We start from the raw sequence: 19,265 nt of genomic DNA, 5'->3' as shown, positions 1-19,265 counted from the left end.
AAGTTGATAAAATACAAAACATTTTTTAAAAAGTTAAGAACAAACTGTATAAAAAATATTTTGACATTACTACGGCACTGCGCGGATTATGCACTTTTGGTGGTTTGGAAGGACCTCTCTGAGTCAGATACCAGAGGGTTAAAGGGGAATAAATAACACCAGAAACAAAACAGTAACATCAGTTAGTGACCAAAGTGCCAGTTTAAATGTTGGTATCTGCAAATAATTTTGTAATCAGTGCATCCCTAAGTTTTAGATTGTATGTCCACTTCATAAACATATGAAGAGCTGCCTATACAATAAGTCCCAAACACATTTCTATACTGCACATGTACCGTATGGTGTGACATTAATGCCCAGCACTACCCACACCTCATACTTTCACTAAACGTCATCTGTAATGATGTCTTCTCTGTGTTTCTGAGCCTGTTTGTGTGTATGCAGGTGTGTGAATACTGGGGTCTGTGCTTAAAGAAGTGCAGTGAATCCTTGGGAGAGCTTGATGAAATGCCTCCCAAACTCAGGGTGCCATGCGATCAGCACAGCGCTCGTGCACAAACACAGTCTAACCTCTCCATCTCCGCCGGCCTTTTGGCCCAGCATCCAACCCCCGCCACAGGATATAAGGAGAAAACACAGTTAGCAACACTGTCTAAACTCTAACAACTGACACTATGTTCTGGAAACAGATGGTATTAGTCATATAACCTTAGATTTCTATAAAACAGTAACTATTTAAAGACAAATTATTTACCTAATGCTCTTATCCACAGTAACTGAATGTAAACTACAGCTGAGAAAAGATCTTTTAAATCTAAACCTGCTAGGAGTGGGACTTGTTAGTGAATTATTAATTATTAGAGTTTAGTTTCTTAATGTGTTACAGGTCATGATATAGAGTAAGTAATTAAAAAACCTTGATAAGAACCAGTACATTACTTAGCTCACCTTGCTCATCTTGCTCTTACTGTCGGCAGTCAGGAAGGACATGTTGTTGATCTCATTCATCACCACAAAGTTCTGCTCCTCCCTCTTGAAGTTCTGCGATAAATAACATGACAAAAGAGTTAGTGGACGGGACAGAAATGAAGCAGAATCAGTGGTGACAGCAGTGAAAGTAAAAGAGAGAAAAAGGAGGAGGGCTGAGTACTTACATGGGACTTGGACCAGAAGATGAAGACCTCTCCCACCATCCTGAAGAGCTCCTCTGCATCTGGGTCTGGACACGTCAGCCATCTCGCCCTGCAGACACACAGCAAAGAAGGCAGTCCATCAACTCAAGTACAAGTCTAAGATTATGCTGCCTGGAAAACGGCCCTGTATCTCACCGACATGTTCTATCAAGAATCAAGAACAAGTTGAATTTAAGAGGTTGTCAGGTTCTGTTCAGTGTTAAGAGTCCTGTGGTCTGGATGCAGGTGACCAATAATAGAAGTGGGTGGTACTTTCACTGGAGGAGAACTCAACTAATTCAATCAAAGTCCATCTATGACGTCTCAATAATTTTTTCTTCCATCACTCCAAAAATGTTCATACGAAGGTGAAAAATGTGTTCTCTGCATCTTGTTTCATCATTTCGATGTCTCCTAACCACTTCCATGTGTGCGCAATTACGCATACAAACCGTTTGCACCTCCTTTTGAGACGTGTTAAATACAGACGCAGTTTCTATGAGCAAAATTGCTTTCGGGTTTGATAAATTCCTTTGCATGTGCTAAATTAATATATTTACATTTTCTCCTCCCAGCAGATGCACAATTGCATGTAAACGCCCCATATTGCACATTAATTCTGGCAAATGTACTAACTGGATGCAGACGCGCTATTTTGCACCTTTGAAAGACGCAACTTAGTGTGCACTGTTAGCAAATCAGTTTGTGAATTTTTTTGCGTGTGCAATGAGTTTGCACATGTTTTAATACACGCAAACCTTTAGTAGATCGGGCCCAATATGCTCACCCGGACACCAGACAGTTAATCATTACGGTCATTATTTCTGATATCTGTACCTGTTATTGTCCACATAGCGGATGAGCAGGGGGTAGAGAGCGTACAAGTCTCGACACAGCACAGCAAATTCATCTCGGATCGTCCCGTTTTCACTGTCCACCTCTGTCTTGCCCTCCATGCGGAGCTGATCTTCTTCTGCCACTACCTTCCCTGAGCGCTTCTTCAGCTTCTCCATGGTCGGAATGAAGTGGGATTTAAGCATCTCTGGTTTTGCCCTGCTCACAATGGGCTGGGCGAACACTGGATGAAGACGACACGGAAAACTGATACTTAGAGAAAAAAAACTGCATTTCACAAAGAAACAATGCTCTTCCCATTCTAAACTCACTACAATGTACTCTGAGTTACATACACTATATGGACAAAAGTATTTATTCTGGGACAAATATAATTGCATTGGTTAGTTTGGTTGAAATTGTTATCTTTGTTTCCAAAATGCCTCAGAGATGGTTTTTACTTAGTTTCTCTCAACATTATTTTTTTTTAAATCCATGACTATGATTTTAAATGTTCTATCTCTAAATTTCTAAAATACTTTTCATGCTCTGACCATAAATAATAATTTTCTACCACAACTAAACATCTATTTTCTTCACATCTCACTCAAGAAGAAAAATTTCCCATTAAACTTTAAGGAAATATTGATGTTTATAAACTACATGGACAAAAATATTGGGACACATCATGGCTCATAAGATGTCCTGTTCATGCTGATTTGAAATATAAACATCAATATTTCCATAAAGTTTAATGGGAAAATTTTCTTCCTAAGTGAGATGTGAAGAAAGTAGATGATTAGTTTAGAGAGAGAGATAATTTAAAGAGAGAATTTTTTTAAATCATGGTAATGGATTAAAAAATAATCCATGTTGAGAGAAATTAAGTAAAAAACATCTCTGAAGCATTTTGAAACCAGAAATAACAATTTAAACTAAACAATGCAATGCAATGATATTTATCACAATATAAAACTATATTATGACTTTTAACATAATTGTTTTTTATCCCAGACCAATGTTAGAAAAGAGTCACCTGAATTCAACCTGCCCCAATTCTTTTGTCCATATAGTTTATCTGAAAACTTGTGCTCACTGACCTGCCAATCTCTTCATCCAAGAGGCCTCATCTATACCCAGGTTGTTAACCACGATCTTCATGATGCTACCCAGGAGCTGGTTGAGGTGCTCGGAGGTGACAGCGGTGCAGAGCTGGCCTTCTTGCTCAGGGAAATTCTCTGGACCCCTCTCCCACCAGCGTGGGAGGTAGTTACACAGCATGGGCAGGGTGATCTCAATCACATGGGGCATCTCTGTGTATCGGGCCCCAGAGTCAGCCAGGTCATGGATCTCCTTCATGAGAATCTCCAGCTCTGGGATGTCAGGGCAGAGCTCCTCCACTTGGTTTGGAAGACCCAGAACTGAGGAGAAGGAGGAAAACAAAAAAATCTGTGTGAAACATTGTGATTTCATTGGATTAGAAAAATAGAATCAAACAAATAGAAATGGACACTGGGGAGGTAAATAAGACAGGAAGCTTAAACCCACTGGATCTCTCCCTGGGAGTCTTGGTGGTGTAAACAGAAAATGCGTTGAACTCATTCAATACTGGCTCAAGGAAGGCGACGGGCATGGCAGCCGCTAAGTGGGCCAAACACTCTCCGAGGGCCGGTCGCTGTCTGCAGGAAATAAACAGTCACACATTTCAGCTGAATGTCAATTTGACCGAACAGACGAAGTCAACCTCCTCCTGTAGAGTTCTGCTTGAACACTTTAAGATCTGTAGGAGTCTCTACTCACTTTTCTGCATGTGGGGTCTTCACAGTGCCCAAAGAGTAGATACTGCACATGATACGGTAGCAGGATATCTGCAAGTCGTCCACTGAGGAAGGAGGAAGAAGGAAATTTTTAGTCCTCTATGTTGCTTTGTTCAGAGGAATAAATGACAAATGATGAACTGAGTTAATTTTCTTACAACACAGAATAAAAATCAAGTCTCTATTCCAGTGGTAACCAGAGCGCTAACATTTTATAATAACTTCAAAATGCATCTAAAAAAAACTGGTGCATTAATAATTGAAGCTATCAACATTAGAAATGTTTTATTCCTGTCTCTTTTTTTCAATATTTTTAAGAACATAGTGTATTTTTTTTAATACTTTAATTCTATTTGTTTTATCATCAAAGAACACAACACAGAAACTTGGGGTCACTGGTTAAACAGAAAATATTTAAATGACAGACCATCCATTTTCAGTGTTTTACAGAGCAAAGTGTATTTTAATGATTTTTACTTACTTTGTTTGATGTGTAATTACTTGTAAATGTTTTGTATTGCACACTCGACTTGTGCATGTCTGTGTTTAGGTATTTTAAATGTATATTTTTTAAGAATTGCATGTTTATAACCTTGTGCTACTTTTTAGGGTGACAATTTAACATCTATCCAGGGGTTGCTGATGAAAAATAAGCTATTAGCTGTTATTAGGCTAACTTGGATGTATTTACAGCAATGTAAATTAACATACAATGTCCCTGTTGAATTAACCAATAAAAAAAAAATGAATAAAAAGTCGTGCTATGAGTCCGTTTAAAGAAGTTGCTGTTATCACAAATAATAAAACTCTTTTCAATTTATCTCAAAGAATCCAAAAAGACAAAAAAAAAAAATTCACAGGGAGCTACTAGGCATGAACAATAGGAAAAAGAAAAAAATCCAGGCACTCACTTGGTTGGAAAAATTCTAAAAAGCCTTTATTTCATGAGGGTTTGTAGATTATTGGGGCTGGAGTTAAAAACACACCAAAGTGTGGTGGCATGCACCTTCTTCACCCTGAAGAAGAGGCTTTTTACAATTTTTCCAACCATGTGCGTGCCTGGATTCTTGTCTTTTCTTTCTTTTCAATTTATTTTCACAGATTATATGGATTAAGTGATGCTACCAAAATTATATTTTTGGCAAAGCAGATTTTGATAGGATTCATGGGATTCTGTTATTCCTAGATTGGGCCTAAAGTCATGTGATATTGTTTTTCTTTGTCTTTGTAGAATTTTTTTGCCCTTGAAAACTTTTAGGAATGTAGAAAAGTATGACATATTAGAAATATCCTGGTTATATTTTGACCTTGCAAACCAAAATGTAGGACAGTGTGGACCACTTTTTATAGCTGCAAATCACACCATGTTTGTAACTAAGTTAAAGGAAATTCATAAAATGTGCTTGATATGAATCCACTCACTCATGACGTCGTCTCCAAACTGGTGCTGGGCGATATGGTCGAACAGTGATGTGAGAACCGGCAGCAGAGCCGTGGTGGTGTAGTTGATGTTCTGGGCCACACCTTTGACCTACAGAAGCAACCAGAGTCATCAGTTCCTAACCCTGACCATAAAATGAGTCAACAAAGACACAGTGTGACCTGTTTCCGACCTGGTTTCGACTGGACACTTTGCCCAGTTTTAGATTCTCAACCATCTTCTCAATGTCGTCGGCAGCGCTCTCAAAGAACTGACGCAGACCAGCCTTTACGATCTCAGGGCCCGACTTCATCACAGTCCTGAAAAAATGGAAGCAAAGTAGATGTCATAGAATATAGATTAGATTAGACATAACTTTATTGATCCCTTGGGTAGAGCCCTCAGGAAATTAAGGTTCCAGTGGCAGCACAAACACCAAATGTACACATATAAGAAATATTACAAGACAAAAAAAGAAACAAATTACATCAGTGGCTATAAAAATAGTAGTGAAAAATAGGTAATTGCACATTCCATATTAACTGTATACTTTCCATTTACATTCAATCTGAGTGATTTATGAGTTACCTGGCGTCAAGTGAACGTGACAGGATGTGCAGACAGTTCACCACTGCACCTGCATCAGTTCCTGAAAACATCACGACAACGATGAACAGATGGACAAATCGACCTTCCACAAAAACTTAAGTTACTGCAAGTGAAAATCGAAAATTACTTAGAAAATAACAAATAACATATTTAGGTCAAAGCATGTTATAAATCCAACTTGGTGTATTGTCTGACTGAAAAATACCAGGATAATTAATATTATGTGCCACATTACATGTGCAGTTCACAATAACTTTGCAATTTTGTAATTAAACTACTAGTATGACTAGTATTCTTTCTTGACAATACAGTTGTTTTACATTTTATTCTTTCATTCAATTTTGTTGTATTTTTTACTACAGTATGGTATGAATCTGTGGCTTAATGTCTTGATAATACATGAATGTATTTATGAATGCTTTACTATAAATCACAACCACCAACAAAGCAAATGCCTGAAGCAAATTATCAACAATAAGCAACCAAAACAAAAAAGAAAATGTATCCTATTATACAAAAGAAATACTTAATGCAATTTTAGGGTCATTTACACATCTGAAAAGCATGTATGTTATGTAATTAAGTATTATTTTCCTGGCCTAAAGGCTCCATGGGAAGTGTTTACAGGTGCAAAGAGGCCACTAGTTACAACTGACTATTAAAAAGAAAACATGGTGAAAGGCCAGGAGAATGAGAATAAAGCATATACTGTTTCATATAAGCCAGACTAAAACACACCACAGAGCTGCTGCTGCTAATAATAACAATAATAATATAATTTGTGAAGACCTGACATCACTACAAACACACATGCTTACTTAATGTTTCTCTTCCCACACTATGCTTTATAAGTGAAATGTCAACTTTGGTAAAAGCAGGCCGCAGAAAACACCCAAGCCAAGCAGAAGCTGAGCTAAAGAGAGAGAAGCATTAGATGAGGAGATCCAGGGGATGAGAGCATGGGAGGTGGGCCTGTGATGCAACAGATTAGTATATAAATAGGAAGCTGGAAAGTTACGAGGAGCGGGAAAAAAAAAAGGAGGTGGTTAGTTGAAAAAGAAGAAAATGGGTATAGAAAGGGACAGAGATGGAGACAGGGCGGAACGCCACCATGCAGATTCCTTACCAAAAAGAGATACTCTGTGCCTCACCAAAGCAGCCAACTTACAGAAGATACTGAGGTAGGAGAAGAAAAGAAGAAAGGAGGGAGAGGGAGGGAGGACGATGAAGGAAAATGTTTGAAGTGACACAGAAAGCAAAAGGGATTCAAGGAAATAAAGGACTTGCACAACAGGAGAGGATACATGAAGAGAAATGGCAGAGGGAGAGGACAGATAAATAAAAGTACTGTACTAAAGGATACAGTAAAGAGTTCAAGTCAAATCAAGCTCATAAAAAAAGCTTTTAACACAACCTTTTACTGCACCAACCTTGCAATCATCTCCTTTTCCTTATTGGAGGAATGCCCTCCGCTGCCCAGGACTTTAGCAGGAGTGGACAGGAAGTAGAGGCAGTGGTTTTTGAAGTACTGGTTTACTAGTGGCAAGAGAATCTGTGCAAACAAAGCAAGAAATATTACATTTGACAAAGCCATTAACAAAGGATAAGAACTGAGTGAAGAGTCAAAAAGTCTACCTTGGCAAAGAATTTGATCTCTTGTTCATGTGGTGATTTCTCCACCCTGCCACTGCTAACCACAGCCTCTGTTAAAACACACAAAACCAAAGTCAGAAGGTACTAGAAGGAACCCTTGAGTATGATCTCTGCTGTGCTGTGCCCAAGAGGAAGCCCTAAAACTCCAGTACCGAGATGAGCGATGAACTCCTGAGCGATGTCCATCCATTTAAGAAGCTTCTGGAGGAAGCCATAGGCAAAACGCTTCTCAATGGATGAAATGTCCTGCTCCATATCCTTCAAACCCCTGGAATTGTAAACGGAGGGAGTAAAAAAGAAAGACAGGAGCGAGGAGATAAAAATAGTAGAGAAAATGATATCCTCAAACTATAACAGGGTTTTGAGACTTATTTCATGGCCATACGATGAAATAAAGTACATAGGGCAGAGAGGAAAATCTGAATTACTTTACTTTATTCATATTCAACATGATCATAGTGCTTTGCTGGTGTTTTCCCCATGAGACTCTAATGCTGTCACACAAAAAGTTTCTAATCTTAGGGTTTATACACTAAAAGCATTATATTCTATCCAAATGTTGTTGAAACTTAGACTTACCCAAGTTAAATGAAGCTAATGTTAACTTAAGTGTTATTTTTTTGATGAAACATGAAACAACATTGCATAGCATACAACACAGTAGCTGGTTGTGGTGATAAATTAAAACACTGGTGCACGATGTTTCCCTGTTGTAGTTTATTAAGGGGTTTCTTGGGGGGGGGGGGGTGATCAATGCAAATATTAACCAAAAACATATTAAAAAAGTAAGGAGCTTACCACCGCCAGAGTGTGAATGTGTGAGTGAATGAATAATGGATCCAATGTACCATCATCCCAGAGATGCTGTACTTTGAGTATGCGTCAATAGAAAAGTGCTATATAAATCTAGTCCATCCATTATTATTATCATTATTATTATATTGACTTCATGTTTAGTGACAGTTTACTAAGTGCTAAACGCTGCTAGATCTAAGTCTTTGTTTTGTTCCTTCCTGGCTCAGACACAGTAGTGCATCTAACTGCTGGATACCACCCCTTAGAAAAATCTAAAGAAAAACTCTGCTCTGAGCTACTGGAAAGACATGATGGACTCCAACAACAAACACCTCATTGTAAGATAACATAAATCCAACAGAAGACTATCCTACACCCTGGACCTTAAAGACCAGTCAAGATCTTATTTATGCCAATTTAACATATTCTAATTCCTAAAATCAAAATCACTGAAACTTGGACTACCTACCTTGTGACGGCGTATCCATTGAGTTGGAGGAACTTGAGTAGATCCTGGGCCTTCTCCCTGTCTCTGGCTTTCTCCTTGGCAGTCAGGGTGTCATAAGGCACGAGCAAAGGATGGGTACCACCACCTGCAACAGCATTTTTAGAATTGATGAACCGTAATCTAATGCCAACAAAAAAAAAAACATTTGATAAAAAATGGAAACCAATCTTACCTTTTGCCTGTAGTTCCAACTTCTTCTTCCTGCCCCAGGTGTTGTGATAGTTCTCAGCCAGCTGCTCAGCCATAGACTGCACAGAAAAATACAGAAACACAGATTAAAGTCCACCTAAAATAGGAGATTTGTCTGTGGTACTGTAGAGTGAAAAGAATGAAGCTACCCACCTGCAGTTCTCTGGACAGGGCCATTCCTGCGATATCTACTGGCTGAGGGTTGTATCCATGACTGGGATCATAAGTGGCCTGAGGAGAACAAACAGAAACTTACAGAAGGGTCTGCAGGGTCCACCTCTGCTTTAACAATGAGGGCAACTGCTTTGTTAGGAACCATGAAGTAATGATACTAATGCACATAATGATGTTCAAAGGGATAGTGTGTATGTTGATAATGTTGTTGTAATGCTCTAAAAATGTTGCTCTGATGTTCTAAAATACATGTTCCTTTCACCTTGTGTTTTCACCAATGTGCTTTTATTCAATTTTTTTTATATACTTCTTGGATTTTTTTTTTTTTTTTTGCCACTTATGGGCAAAGAACCAAATATGGTAACTTCAGTAACCTTGATTTTGTACATGACAATAACAAATTTTGAATAATTTCACAAAAGTAATAAAGTCATGTTATGTCCTGCAATAAGGTTGAAATTTTGAATTTCAAAGCATTTCTATGAGTGCCCTACGAAGGGTTAAGAAAGAAGAAAAAGAAATAGTGGATGAATTAAGTGTGGAATGCTGCAAGTATGTTCCATCAGTCAGCATTCTTCAGTCCTTTCAGAATTTGGGGACTCTGGAAAGTCCTACCCCCTACCAGGAACTTTTTTCAGAGAAAATTCCAGGTTGAGGGAAACATTTTTACTCAGGTAATTTTGGTGGAAAAGTGCCGAGGTTCTTAAAAATCTCAGGTAAATGTAAAGTTCCTGGTAAAGTTCCTGTAGTGGAAAAGGGGCTGTTGTGTTAAATGTCACCAAACCCCCCCTGTCTCCTCTACCTGAGCAGTTTGGGAGATCTTGCGTGTGGCGGCTTTCTTCTCGACCTCTCCTTCCCCATCTCTGGCTTTCTCCAAAGTCCACTCCCACGCCAACATGGCTTTGATGGACTCCTTTATGGGCCAGCGATAAATCTCCTTGTCCTGGAAAAAACAAATTCACAAAAAGCCTCAAAACAATGAATTACATAGGTGTGTAAATGTCAAAACCCAGGGAAATGAATATGAATCAGAGTGAATAATAGAGAGGTTCAGCAGTGCAGGTTCTGTGTACATATCCTCAGAGGAAGTCACCTTTTCAGAGAAGGTTTTATAAGGCCGGAGCATTGGGTGAGTCTTGGCGTTTTCATCTAACACCTCTCCGTACGTCCAGTTGTTCTGGATCTAAAACAATTGATCACACCATCATTTCAAAGACATGAACCTTTTCAAGTGATAAATAGGAACTTAGTGATATTGTGACATTTTTCAGCACTGACCTTTTCAAAGGCCCATTTGTCATGAGTGTGCTCTGCGTACTTGTTGATGAAGCCATCCAGCCTCTCTGGGATGATGGTGCTATAAATAAAGAAACAAAACGGAACACTTAGTTTTTATTTAACCTTTGCTTCAACAGCTACATCCCACTGAGATAAACAAGTTCTTTTAAAGACTTCTACCACACAAGTAATGAATAATATCTACTGGTGATTGAATCTAGTGTTAGAATAACTTATGAAATTTCTATTTGCATGGAAAATTACACTGTAATTGTGATTCTACCATAGGCTCAGCAGTAGCAGTGTCCTAGTACATGTCCTTAGAGTCATTAGTTATGTCTTAATTGGATGTCACTGTATATACTAACTTTTTTGAGAATCCATAATTAAAATACAGTTAAATAATAACTAGAATAGTGAGTAAGTATTTTAAGTAAGTAATTTTTATTTACAGAGCACTTTTCACACAGGGAGTCACAAAGTGCTTTACAGTGCAAAATATAATTAAAAATACAATTTTAGAATGCAATTAAAATACAAATAAAGTGCAATAAATACAGTGAGTGCAGTCAGTTTGTAGCAGCCCTGAGTCAGTTTGATAGAATAGAATAGAATAGAATAGAATAGAATAGAATAGAATAGAATAGAATAGAATAGAATAGAATAGAATAGAATAGAATATCTTTACTGTCAGGGAAGTAAATCATAATTACTATGTGTACCTCTCAGTCAGCTGGAGGTTTCTACAGTTTAATATTTTCAGAGCCTCAGGCCCGTTGAATAATGATAACACTGAACAACAAGAAGAAAACTTCTGCTACTGTTGGAAAAACCAAATCTGATATCTGAATTTTACGTGAACTAACTTTCCAATCTTGCCCAATTCCACTCTTATAAATATGTACATAGTCTTTATAGTTTTATTACTTACTACTATAACTATTATTATTTTATACTGTTTGTCTTTTGCACAATCTATATACATGCACATTTCTTTCTTGCACTTTATTCTGTTGCTGCCTTGATCTTTGACTTTCCCTGTTGAGGGATCATTAAACTCTCATCTGATCTAAACTCATCTAAATTGGTCAAATTTACTGATAGATATGAACATCAAGCTCAATTTAGAATAAAACTCAGTATCAGAGCTCATCAGCTTGGATCAGAATTTCTCCAAGATCTTTCATCCTTATTGTTGAATTGAAGCCCTTTTGAATCTGGTTTCCATTTCAGAGTGTATGAGTGTATGAGTGTTTTGCTGTATGTTTAAAGCAACACCACCCATTAACTGTATTATTTTGTATTTATAATTTTTGCTGCTGCCCAGTTAACTGTGTTTACTAGATCTGCTGCTACTCTTGTATTTGACTCTGAACACTCACTTGGTGGTCTCCACTGGTTTTGGATCGAAGTTGCCTTCAGCATCCACAGAGGCTTTCTTCTCAGTGTGAGATGAGTAGGTGGCGTCCACGTAGTCAGGAGGGATGGCTCCTGCTATAGCACACAGGCAGGGCATGGCGATCTTGAAGAGCTCCGCATCAAATTTCTAAAATTCGGACATAAGACAAATGGGCTTAAACCATGTCTTTAACTGTACCAAAACTCTAAAGACAACATCAGATGTATTCATCTCTCACCTTGTGTGCCAAAGACTCAAAGATTCCCCAAAAGAGTTTACGAGAAAGATGCAGCTCCTCCTCTGAGGTCACCCCAAAGTTAGCCCATCCATTAGGCAAGCAGTAATACTTCCAGCAGCGCTCATAGTGATTGGTCAACAGCTGAAACCATGGAGGGAAATACAGACACATTAGCAATGATATCTGAAAGCATCTCAAAGAACATACAATAATCACTGTGATGAATCTGTGAGTTAATTACATACATTGTTCTTCTTCAACAGTATAGTTTATTTGCTTTGTATTTCATCTAACATCAGTGGGAACATAAAAGAAAAAGGGAGGCAAACCTTGAGAGGCATCTTTGCATATTCATTGAGGATTGGCACATCAAATACAAGCCTTCTGAGCAGATGCTGCAACATTGAGGGTCGAAGATACCTGTGAAAATCAACCCAAGGATTTATGAGTGGCGTGACTTTAGGCAAATCTGGCTACACTGACTGTATTTATGTGCATTTTTGGATTCTTTCTTTTCCGCTGTTTACCCTTAGATCTAGAAAATGTTAAATACATTGAAAATAAAGCAAAGAGTGGTATAAAAAAAACACTGCTTTTTACATAGAAACATTGGGGTGTCTACTGACTTGCAGAGGGACATGAGACACTCCTCGATGACGTCCCTCTGAGCCTTGGTCAGGGCTCGGCCACGGGACAGACGGTAGATGGTGTGGAGCATGGAGTCGATCATGATGGCCCGATGGTCCGTCCCAGCAAACAGCGGGGCACACTTTGTGAGCAGAGGCAGAACGGCTGAGCAAAGGTAGCGGTTTAGAGCCAGGGCCATTTCAGTTGTACTGAACGCAACCTATAATCAGAGAGCAAAGGGAGAGAGGACAGCTATGTAAGCGACTGACTCCTGAGCATATCAATGTGATTATGTTTACAGTAGAGCTGTCTGTCACGGAAAGTATGTTCTATTCAATTAGCAGTAGTTCAGAAAGTTGAGTGAGCGAAGACATGAACTGTACCCACCTGTAACACAAAGCAGCCACACACCATCAGTAATTATCCCATTAAGAACCACTGCTGCTTTTGTGGCAGTTCCCAAATGAATTTTTCTCTATTTTTAACCTTTCTTAAGTGATTTATTATAATATGTATAATCTGTATTTTTCTGAGTAAATTTGAAGGTTACTATATCAAAACAGAGAAAACTGAAGAAAAAGTGACTTCTTCAGTAAAATCTATCATTAACTGAACAAGTGTTTCCATCCACTGTCATTTATCAGACTCCATGGATTTTACTAGTCAATCAATAATGCAGGGGATGATGGCGTTTCCACATTCACTGAGTCTCTGAACATCCAAATGGGTCATATCTGATGACCATGAAAATAGGACAAACTGCATTTTACACCAATTATTTACATATATTGATAGGATTACTGGATCAACAGGTGTTAAACAGTTTACATCAGTGGTATGTTTTGGTTGCCAGTGTTTGTTTGGGTCTTTATGGGTTAATAAAGCAGTAAAGTAAAATAAAAATGACAATTGTACAGAAAATGTAATATTTTGTAGCAGACTGCCGACTGATTCCCTGTTGAAGACAACTTCCACTGGCCAGTCTTTGAACTGCAGGTTTAATTTTTCAGGTTGTGTCTTGTTTCCTACTTACCGTGTCCAAAGAAGCTGCAGCTCTCATGTCAGGCAGGAAGCCGACCTCCAGCACATGAAGCAGGAAGTCTTGATTATCAATGCCATAGACTCTGTCAAGGAACAGAACCATGGATGCCTTGTGGTCTGGCACAAAACTGGCGGACATCTTGGGCTCAATGATCTGACTCTCTGAGGAATAAAGACAAAAAGGATATAAAACATCTGTAGATTTAATCTGACTGCTCATACCTGGATCTGACTGTTCACTTTACCTTTGCCGTAGGCAGGAATCTGTACCGGCAGGCTGATGACTCCCACCAGGTCCTCTATGGGCACCAGAGACCTCAGGATGGCCCTGATCCTCAGAGCCTCACCTTTACCTGCTTGGATCAGCTGTGGATATAAACATTAAGGTATTTGTATTTAACTAATGTATCCTTGTCAAATACTAGAGAATGATTTTCAGAGGTGTCAAAGGTCATCCAACTCACATGCATCTCAGGAGCACAGCGACCGAGCAGATCGATGAGGGCTGAGTAGAAAGACATGATGGCATTTCCCAGATGCACACGGTTCTCCTCGTGCTGCTCCTCACCACCAAACCTACCAATCAAATCCAGAGTTAGTGCGTTGTCGATGTATGCATCCGTCAAACAGTCAAGTGTCAGTTCACATCCATGTCTGTCCAGATTCATAATATAATAGGCATAGTGACGACTTGGAAGGAATTAAATAAAAGTGTCACCTGTATGATTTAGCATATGTATATATTTTACCTTTCCGACCAGAAAAATGCTGACTTCACTCAGAGACTATTTTTACACAGAAGTTAAGTGTTGATTGAATAATGGACAGAAAAATGCTGTGGCAAAGTACAAATAGAGTTGACCAGTCTAATAGAATAAAAAACCTTCAAGGTCCTCCTAATGTTAGAATTAATACCTTACTTAGCATGAACACCATTTGTAATTGATTATTAGATAGTGTCATAACTGGTGAAGGAATTTTTGACTTAAAACTTTATATATTATAAAGAACCAGGATAAATACTATATGAATGAATGAATGAATGAATGAATTTTTATTATTGCGTCCTGCGTAAGAACATGCCCAGCCCTTACATGGGCTTATAAGACACCAAAAATATAAGCCAAAGACCAAATACCAGAAAATAGACACAACAGATATAAACAAGAGAACATACTGACCCATTTAAACAAACACATCTGACGCTTTTCCAGGCTTTACAAACAAATAATGCTTATTTTTATACATTTGAACTAAACAACCATTTCGTCTTGTCATCATCAGTGCTCCAGAACATAACATACTGTATTATTGGTGACAGTGACCTCACAAAATATGAACTTTTGTTGCCAAATTTTAATAATTTCATTCTTGTCATTCCAAGTTTAACCAAATTTAGAGAAATATCATCAAGGCATTTGGAAAACCCTAAAAACATAACATCTCCCTCATTGTGTATTTGGTCAGCTATTACTATTTGACCAAACTTCTTTTCCTGAATTTTATCTATCTATCTATCTATCTATCTATCTATCTATCTATCTATCTATCTATCTATCTATCTATCTATCTATCTATCTATCTATCTATCTATCTATCTATCTATATTGTTATGGTAAAGGTAAATTGAACATAATACTAAAATCACCATCACTTACATGAACCGTCTGTCCTTTTTAACAGTGGGTCCGTCCCTTGCTGGATCCTCTGAGATCTTTATTGCGTCCTCCATGGCAGCCAGCAAACCATTGCCACCCTCTCCTCTGAGGGCGGGGCCAAAGCACTCAGGCCGACGGATAAGCAGACGCACCACGACGTTGGCGTTCTCCTCCACGCTCTCTCCTGTGAGGAGCAGGGACATAAATGTTAGAGACACAAACTCAGAATATAACTACTGCAAACACTGTACGATGTCACCAACCGTTAACAAAGACGGCAAAGCGGAGGAAATCCAGGTATCTCTCTCCTCCACAGGGGTTCCAGCCAATGTCGGGGTAACCCTTCGACAGCAGCATCGGACACATCTGGAGCCCACAGCCCGCCAGGTATGTGACTACCTACAACACCAGGCACGTGAGGGACAAACCAGGAGGTGTAAGATAGTTCATACACTGCAGCTTCACTTGGACTTTGATTCTGTCTGGGTTTCTTTTTGGACAAACCATTTCCAGGTCCTGCTCTTGCAGAGCCAAGGCCAGTTCATTGTTGTCGATGCAGGAAGCCGCAGCCACATCCAGAGGGGTGGAGCCACGCATACCTGAAAATGAAAGATAGATGTAGTGAGTCTATGTTGGTACATGTTGAAGAAAGTTCTACGTCACATTGCTTAATTGAGATTTATTGCTCACACCTTTTTTTTGCAGTTATTAGTCTAATTTTTACATTTTTACATATTTTCTTCTGCAGTGATCCACAAGTGCGCAGTAAATATTGCATCTCATTGTATGTTGTCTGATGGCATGTGTTGTCTGATGGTTGACACTGTTTCCTGTGCTTCTCTGAGGTTTATTACCAATTGTAAAGTGTCGACTCACGACTGCGACTAGTTGTACTCTGGGGTAGGATGTTTATATATAAGGCAATATTTGGCCTCTTGCCTTTCTACATTTGTACATTAATTGTGAAGAGAAATCCTGATGTTTACTCTCTCCTTACAAATGATCATATTTTGCTTTCTGTGCCATTCGTCCATACAGAAATGGGTCAAAGGGCTTTTGTTTACTCTCTTAAGCATCTTAAGCATGGAATCAGCTGCAGAAAGCCTGGAAACAAACTGAGTAAAAGTCCAGACTGAGTTCTTGAGGCCGACTCCATAACTTGCACTTCTCTTAATCTCCTTGTAAATGTTATTTTTACTAACTATTTATTGTCAAATAAATAAATGTGTCTGTTACGTGTTTTAACTGTGTAATCTTGGACTCAATGGCAAAAGAGGTTCTTAATCGCAATGGGATTTTTCCTGGTCAAATAAAGGTTAAATGAAAAAAAAAAGTTATCATAATGTCTGACTTGATTTCTATATTGTCAAAAACCAACATTAAATCCACATTTCTGATTTCTGATACAGACCCAAGCCGATGCCACTGTTCTGCAGCAGGTAGCTCAGATGGTCAAACATAGAGCGCTGGTTCTGTCGGCTGATACGACAGAAGTAACATAGGAAACGACAGCAGTTGGTCACCATTTGGGGGAAACGAATCTCCTGGAGAGAAAACAGTAGAAGTACAGTGAAGACTGTGGATATTTTCTGAACAGCCTGATAATATTGTACGCAGCAAGAACATACAAAAAAAAAATCTTCTTAAGGTCGATCATCTTAAATAAGATCTCAGTAGAAAAACTAAAATCGTGACCGTTACCTTTGAGTCGCCTCCTCCACCCAACACATTGACCATCACCTCCATGACAGTCTCATGCATACCCAGAGCTCTCATCAAGTTGGGATGTTGGTAGAAAACTTTGTTGTTCATAATATTCCTGAAATCATTAGAATAAAACGAAATGTCACAATCTAACTTCACATTCTTTATACAAGTGTCTAAACTTAATGTGGGGATAAAAAGCTCAACAACCAAATTAAATTTCTGTTCATGTTTTAATATTAACTTTGTAGTTACATTATTAAATAAACGAGCAAATTGGTGCTTAACAATATATGTAAGCTTTAAGGTCTGCAGCAGCTCATTCATTCTGCTCTCCTCTTTCAGAAATTCAATACAACCATTAGTACAAGATCACTGCACTTGCTTTTAGCCATTTTGTTTTTATTATATATCACCGTTATATACCATGCCTGTTACTTCCTTTCAGCACTGGTACGATGTTGTAAACTACACTTGTGGAAAAAATTATTAGACCACGCTTGTTTTCTTCAATTTATTGGTCATTTTAATGCCTGGTACAACTAAAGGTACATTTGTTTGGACAAATATAATGATAACAAAAATAACTCATAAGAGTTTAATTTCAGAGCTGATATCTATCCATTTTCCATGGTTTTCTTGATAATAACCAAAATCACTTCAGTGCTTACATCAATAGCAATGGCACTGTACTGACAAAAACAACACTTTTAGGCATTCCATGTTTTCTTTTCTGTCTTTTTTAGTCACATGATACACAAAGGAATTAGTAATCAATTGCTTAATCATTGTTTTTGATGACTGTTGATGGTCTAATAATTTTTTTCTGCGACTGTATATCATCTGTTTTTATATTCTTACTGTAATAACTCCTCCTTTTAATAATATATCACTGTAAATATTGTAAATAACACTATCTTTTAGCACAATTATGGCATATTATGTAAGTTTGTAACATTTAAGTTGTTTCTTTGTTGTGTTTTTACTGTTTTATCTGCCTGTTGTGCTGCCTCTTGACCAGGTCATCGTTGTACATGAGAATTGGTGCTCAGTTGACCTACCTGGTTAAATAAAAGTAAATAAATAAAAAAGTAACACTGATCTAACAAGTACCACTAACTATTATGTATACTATAGTACTAATACACTGTTGAAAGATAAGATAAGATAAGATAAGATAAGATAAGATAAGATAAGATAAGATAAGATAAGATAAGATAAGATAAGATAAGATAAGATAAGATAAGATAAGATAAGATAAGATAAGTACTGTTCCCCAAACTGACCCGATGCTCTGGATCATGAGCCGTTCTTCTTCTGGACCCATCTGGACAATGAGCAGTGATCGGATCTGTCCCAGACACTCCAGCAGGTCCATGGTGTCCTGAACAGACACGGCGTTGATGGCGTAGGCTTTGGGCAGAGCTCGGATCAGCTCGCCGAGTCCGTCGTACTGCCGGTGAAGCAGGCTGAACATGAGACGCACCAGCTCAGGGTTCTGAATGAAGGACTCCTGGGCCCAGTGGATCATGGTGTGGGAGATGAGCTCCTGCAGGGTACCTGGGGGAGGTGGACACAGATGTTCACTTTCTGTGGTGAATATTCTGAATTTAAAAGTATTTAAAAATATTTTGACATATCTGGACCGATGCTTCTTAGAGTCTTTGTTTTGGACAGTTATTGTGTTATGATGAACCTTTTTACATGTGTTATTAATCTGATATTAGTTATTATCAGGATTAATGTCAAATCACTAATTCTTTCAGGGTTAAAGTCTGATTTTTGATCCTGCAGGAAAGCTGAAGAAACTAGATGGATGTTATAGATGTTAGTTTAACCCATAAAGACCCAAACATCCACCACTGACCAAAACCATTTACTGATCTAATATGTTTAATACCTGTTGATCCATTAATCCTATCAATACATGTAAATAATTGGTGTAAAATGCAGTTTGTCATCTCTTCATTGTCATCAGGTATGACCCATTTGGACGTTCAGAGGCTCCGGAGTGAACATGGACAGCCGTCTTCATCTACAACATTGATTTATCTGTAAAACCTGTGGAGTTTGATAAATGACACTGGATGAAGACACCTGTTTATATAATCTATTAATGATATCTTTGCAGAAAAAGTCACTTTTTCTT

At 38.3% G+C, this 19,265-nt stretch overlaps 1 protein-coding gene across 1 annotated transcript in view; it reads right to left on the bottom strand.

Annotated features, from left to right (window-relative positions):
- The window catches only part of ryr1b (ryanodine receptor 1b (skeletal)), a 134,110-nt gene that overhangs the window by 47,047 nt on the left and 67,798 nt on the right, over positions 1 to 19,265 (bottom strand). Inside the window, exons 42-74 of the mRNA XM_030151938.1 lie at positions 18,403 to 18,676; positions 17,114 to 17,231; positions 16,824 to 16,956; positions 15,917 to 16,011; positions 15,676 to 15,811; positions 15,413 to 15,596; positions 14,219 to 14,330; positions 14,000 to 14,120; positions 13,747 to 13,916; positions 12,713 to 12,933; positions 12,416 to 12,506; positions 12,087 to 12,227; positions 11,832 to 11,995; positions 10,450 to 10,528; positions 10,265 to 10,354; positions 9,974 to 10,114; positions 9,151 to 9,228; positions 8,981 to 9,056; positions 8,770 to 8,893; positions 7,658 to 7,773; positions 7,488 to 7,555; positions 7,283 to 7,404; positions 6,979 to 7,028; positions 5,832 to 5,892; positions 5,437 to 5,563; positions 5,246 to 5,354; positions 3,807 to 3,888; positions 3,555 to 3,685; positions 3,107 to 3,427; positions 2,010 to 2,250; positions 1,155 to 1,242; positions 949 to 1,041; positions 571 to 588 (exon numbers count right to left, since the gene is read on the bottom strand). Coding sequence (XP_030007798.1) covers positions 571 to 588; positions 949 to 1,041; positions 1,155 to 1,242; positions 2,010 to 2,250; positions 3,107 to 3,427; positions 3,555 to 3,685; positions 3,807 to 3,888; positions 5,246 to 5,354; positions 5,437 to 5,563; positions 5,832 to 5,892; positions 6,979 to 7,028; positions 7,283 to 7,404; positions 7,488 to 7,555; positions 7,658 to 7,773; positions 8,770 to 8,893; positions 8,981 to 9,056; positions 9,151 to 9,228; positions 9,974 to 10,114; positions 10,265 to 10,354; positions 10,450 to 10,528; positions 11,832 to 11,995; positions 12,087 to 12,227; positions 12,416 to 12,506; positions 12,713 to 12,933; positions 13,747 to 13,916; positions 14,000 to 14,120; positions 14,219 to 14,330; positions 15,413 to 15,596; positions 15,676 to 15,811; positions 15,917 to 16,011; positions 16,824 to 16,956; positions 17,114 to 17,231; positions 18,403 to 18,676 — 4,175 coding nt within the window. The remainder of the gene's footprint in view (positions 1 to 570; positions 589 to 948; positions 1,042 to 1,154; positions 1,243 to 2,009; positions 2,251 to 3,106; positions 3,428 to 3,554; positions 3,686 to 3,806; positions 3,889 to 5,245; positions 5,355 to 5,436; positions 5,564 to 5,831; positions 5,893 to 6,978; positions 7,029 to 7,282; positions 7,405 to 7,487; positions 7,556 to 7,657; positions 7,774 to 8,769; positions 8,894 to 8,980; positions 9,057 to 9,150; positions 9,229 to 9,973; positions 10,115 to 10,264; positions 10,355 to 10,449; positions 10,529 to 11,831; positions 11,996 to 12,086; positions 12,228 to 12,415; positions 12,507 to 12,712; positions 12,934 to 13,746; positions 13,917 to 13,999; positions 14,121 to 14,218; positions 14,331 to 15,412; positions 15,597 to 15,675; positions 15,812 to 15,916; positions 16,012 to 16,823; positions 16,957 to 17,113; positions 17,232 to 18,402; positions 18,677 to 19,265) is intronic.

The sequence above is a fragment of the Sphaeramia orbicularis genome, chromosome 13 (assembly GCF_902148855.1).
Source record: "Sphaeramia orbicularis chromosome 13, fSphaOr1.1, whole genome shotgun sequence".
In the NCBI taxonomy this organism is placed as follows: Eukaryota; Metazoa; Chordata; class Actinopteri; order Kurtiformes; family Apogonidae; genus Sphaeramia; species Sphaeramia orbicularis.
Note: the sequence above shows the minus strand (reverse complement) of the source record. Positions and strands in the feature narration are given on the sequence as shown.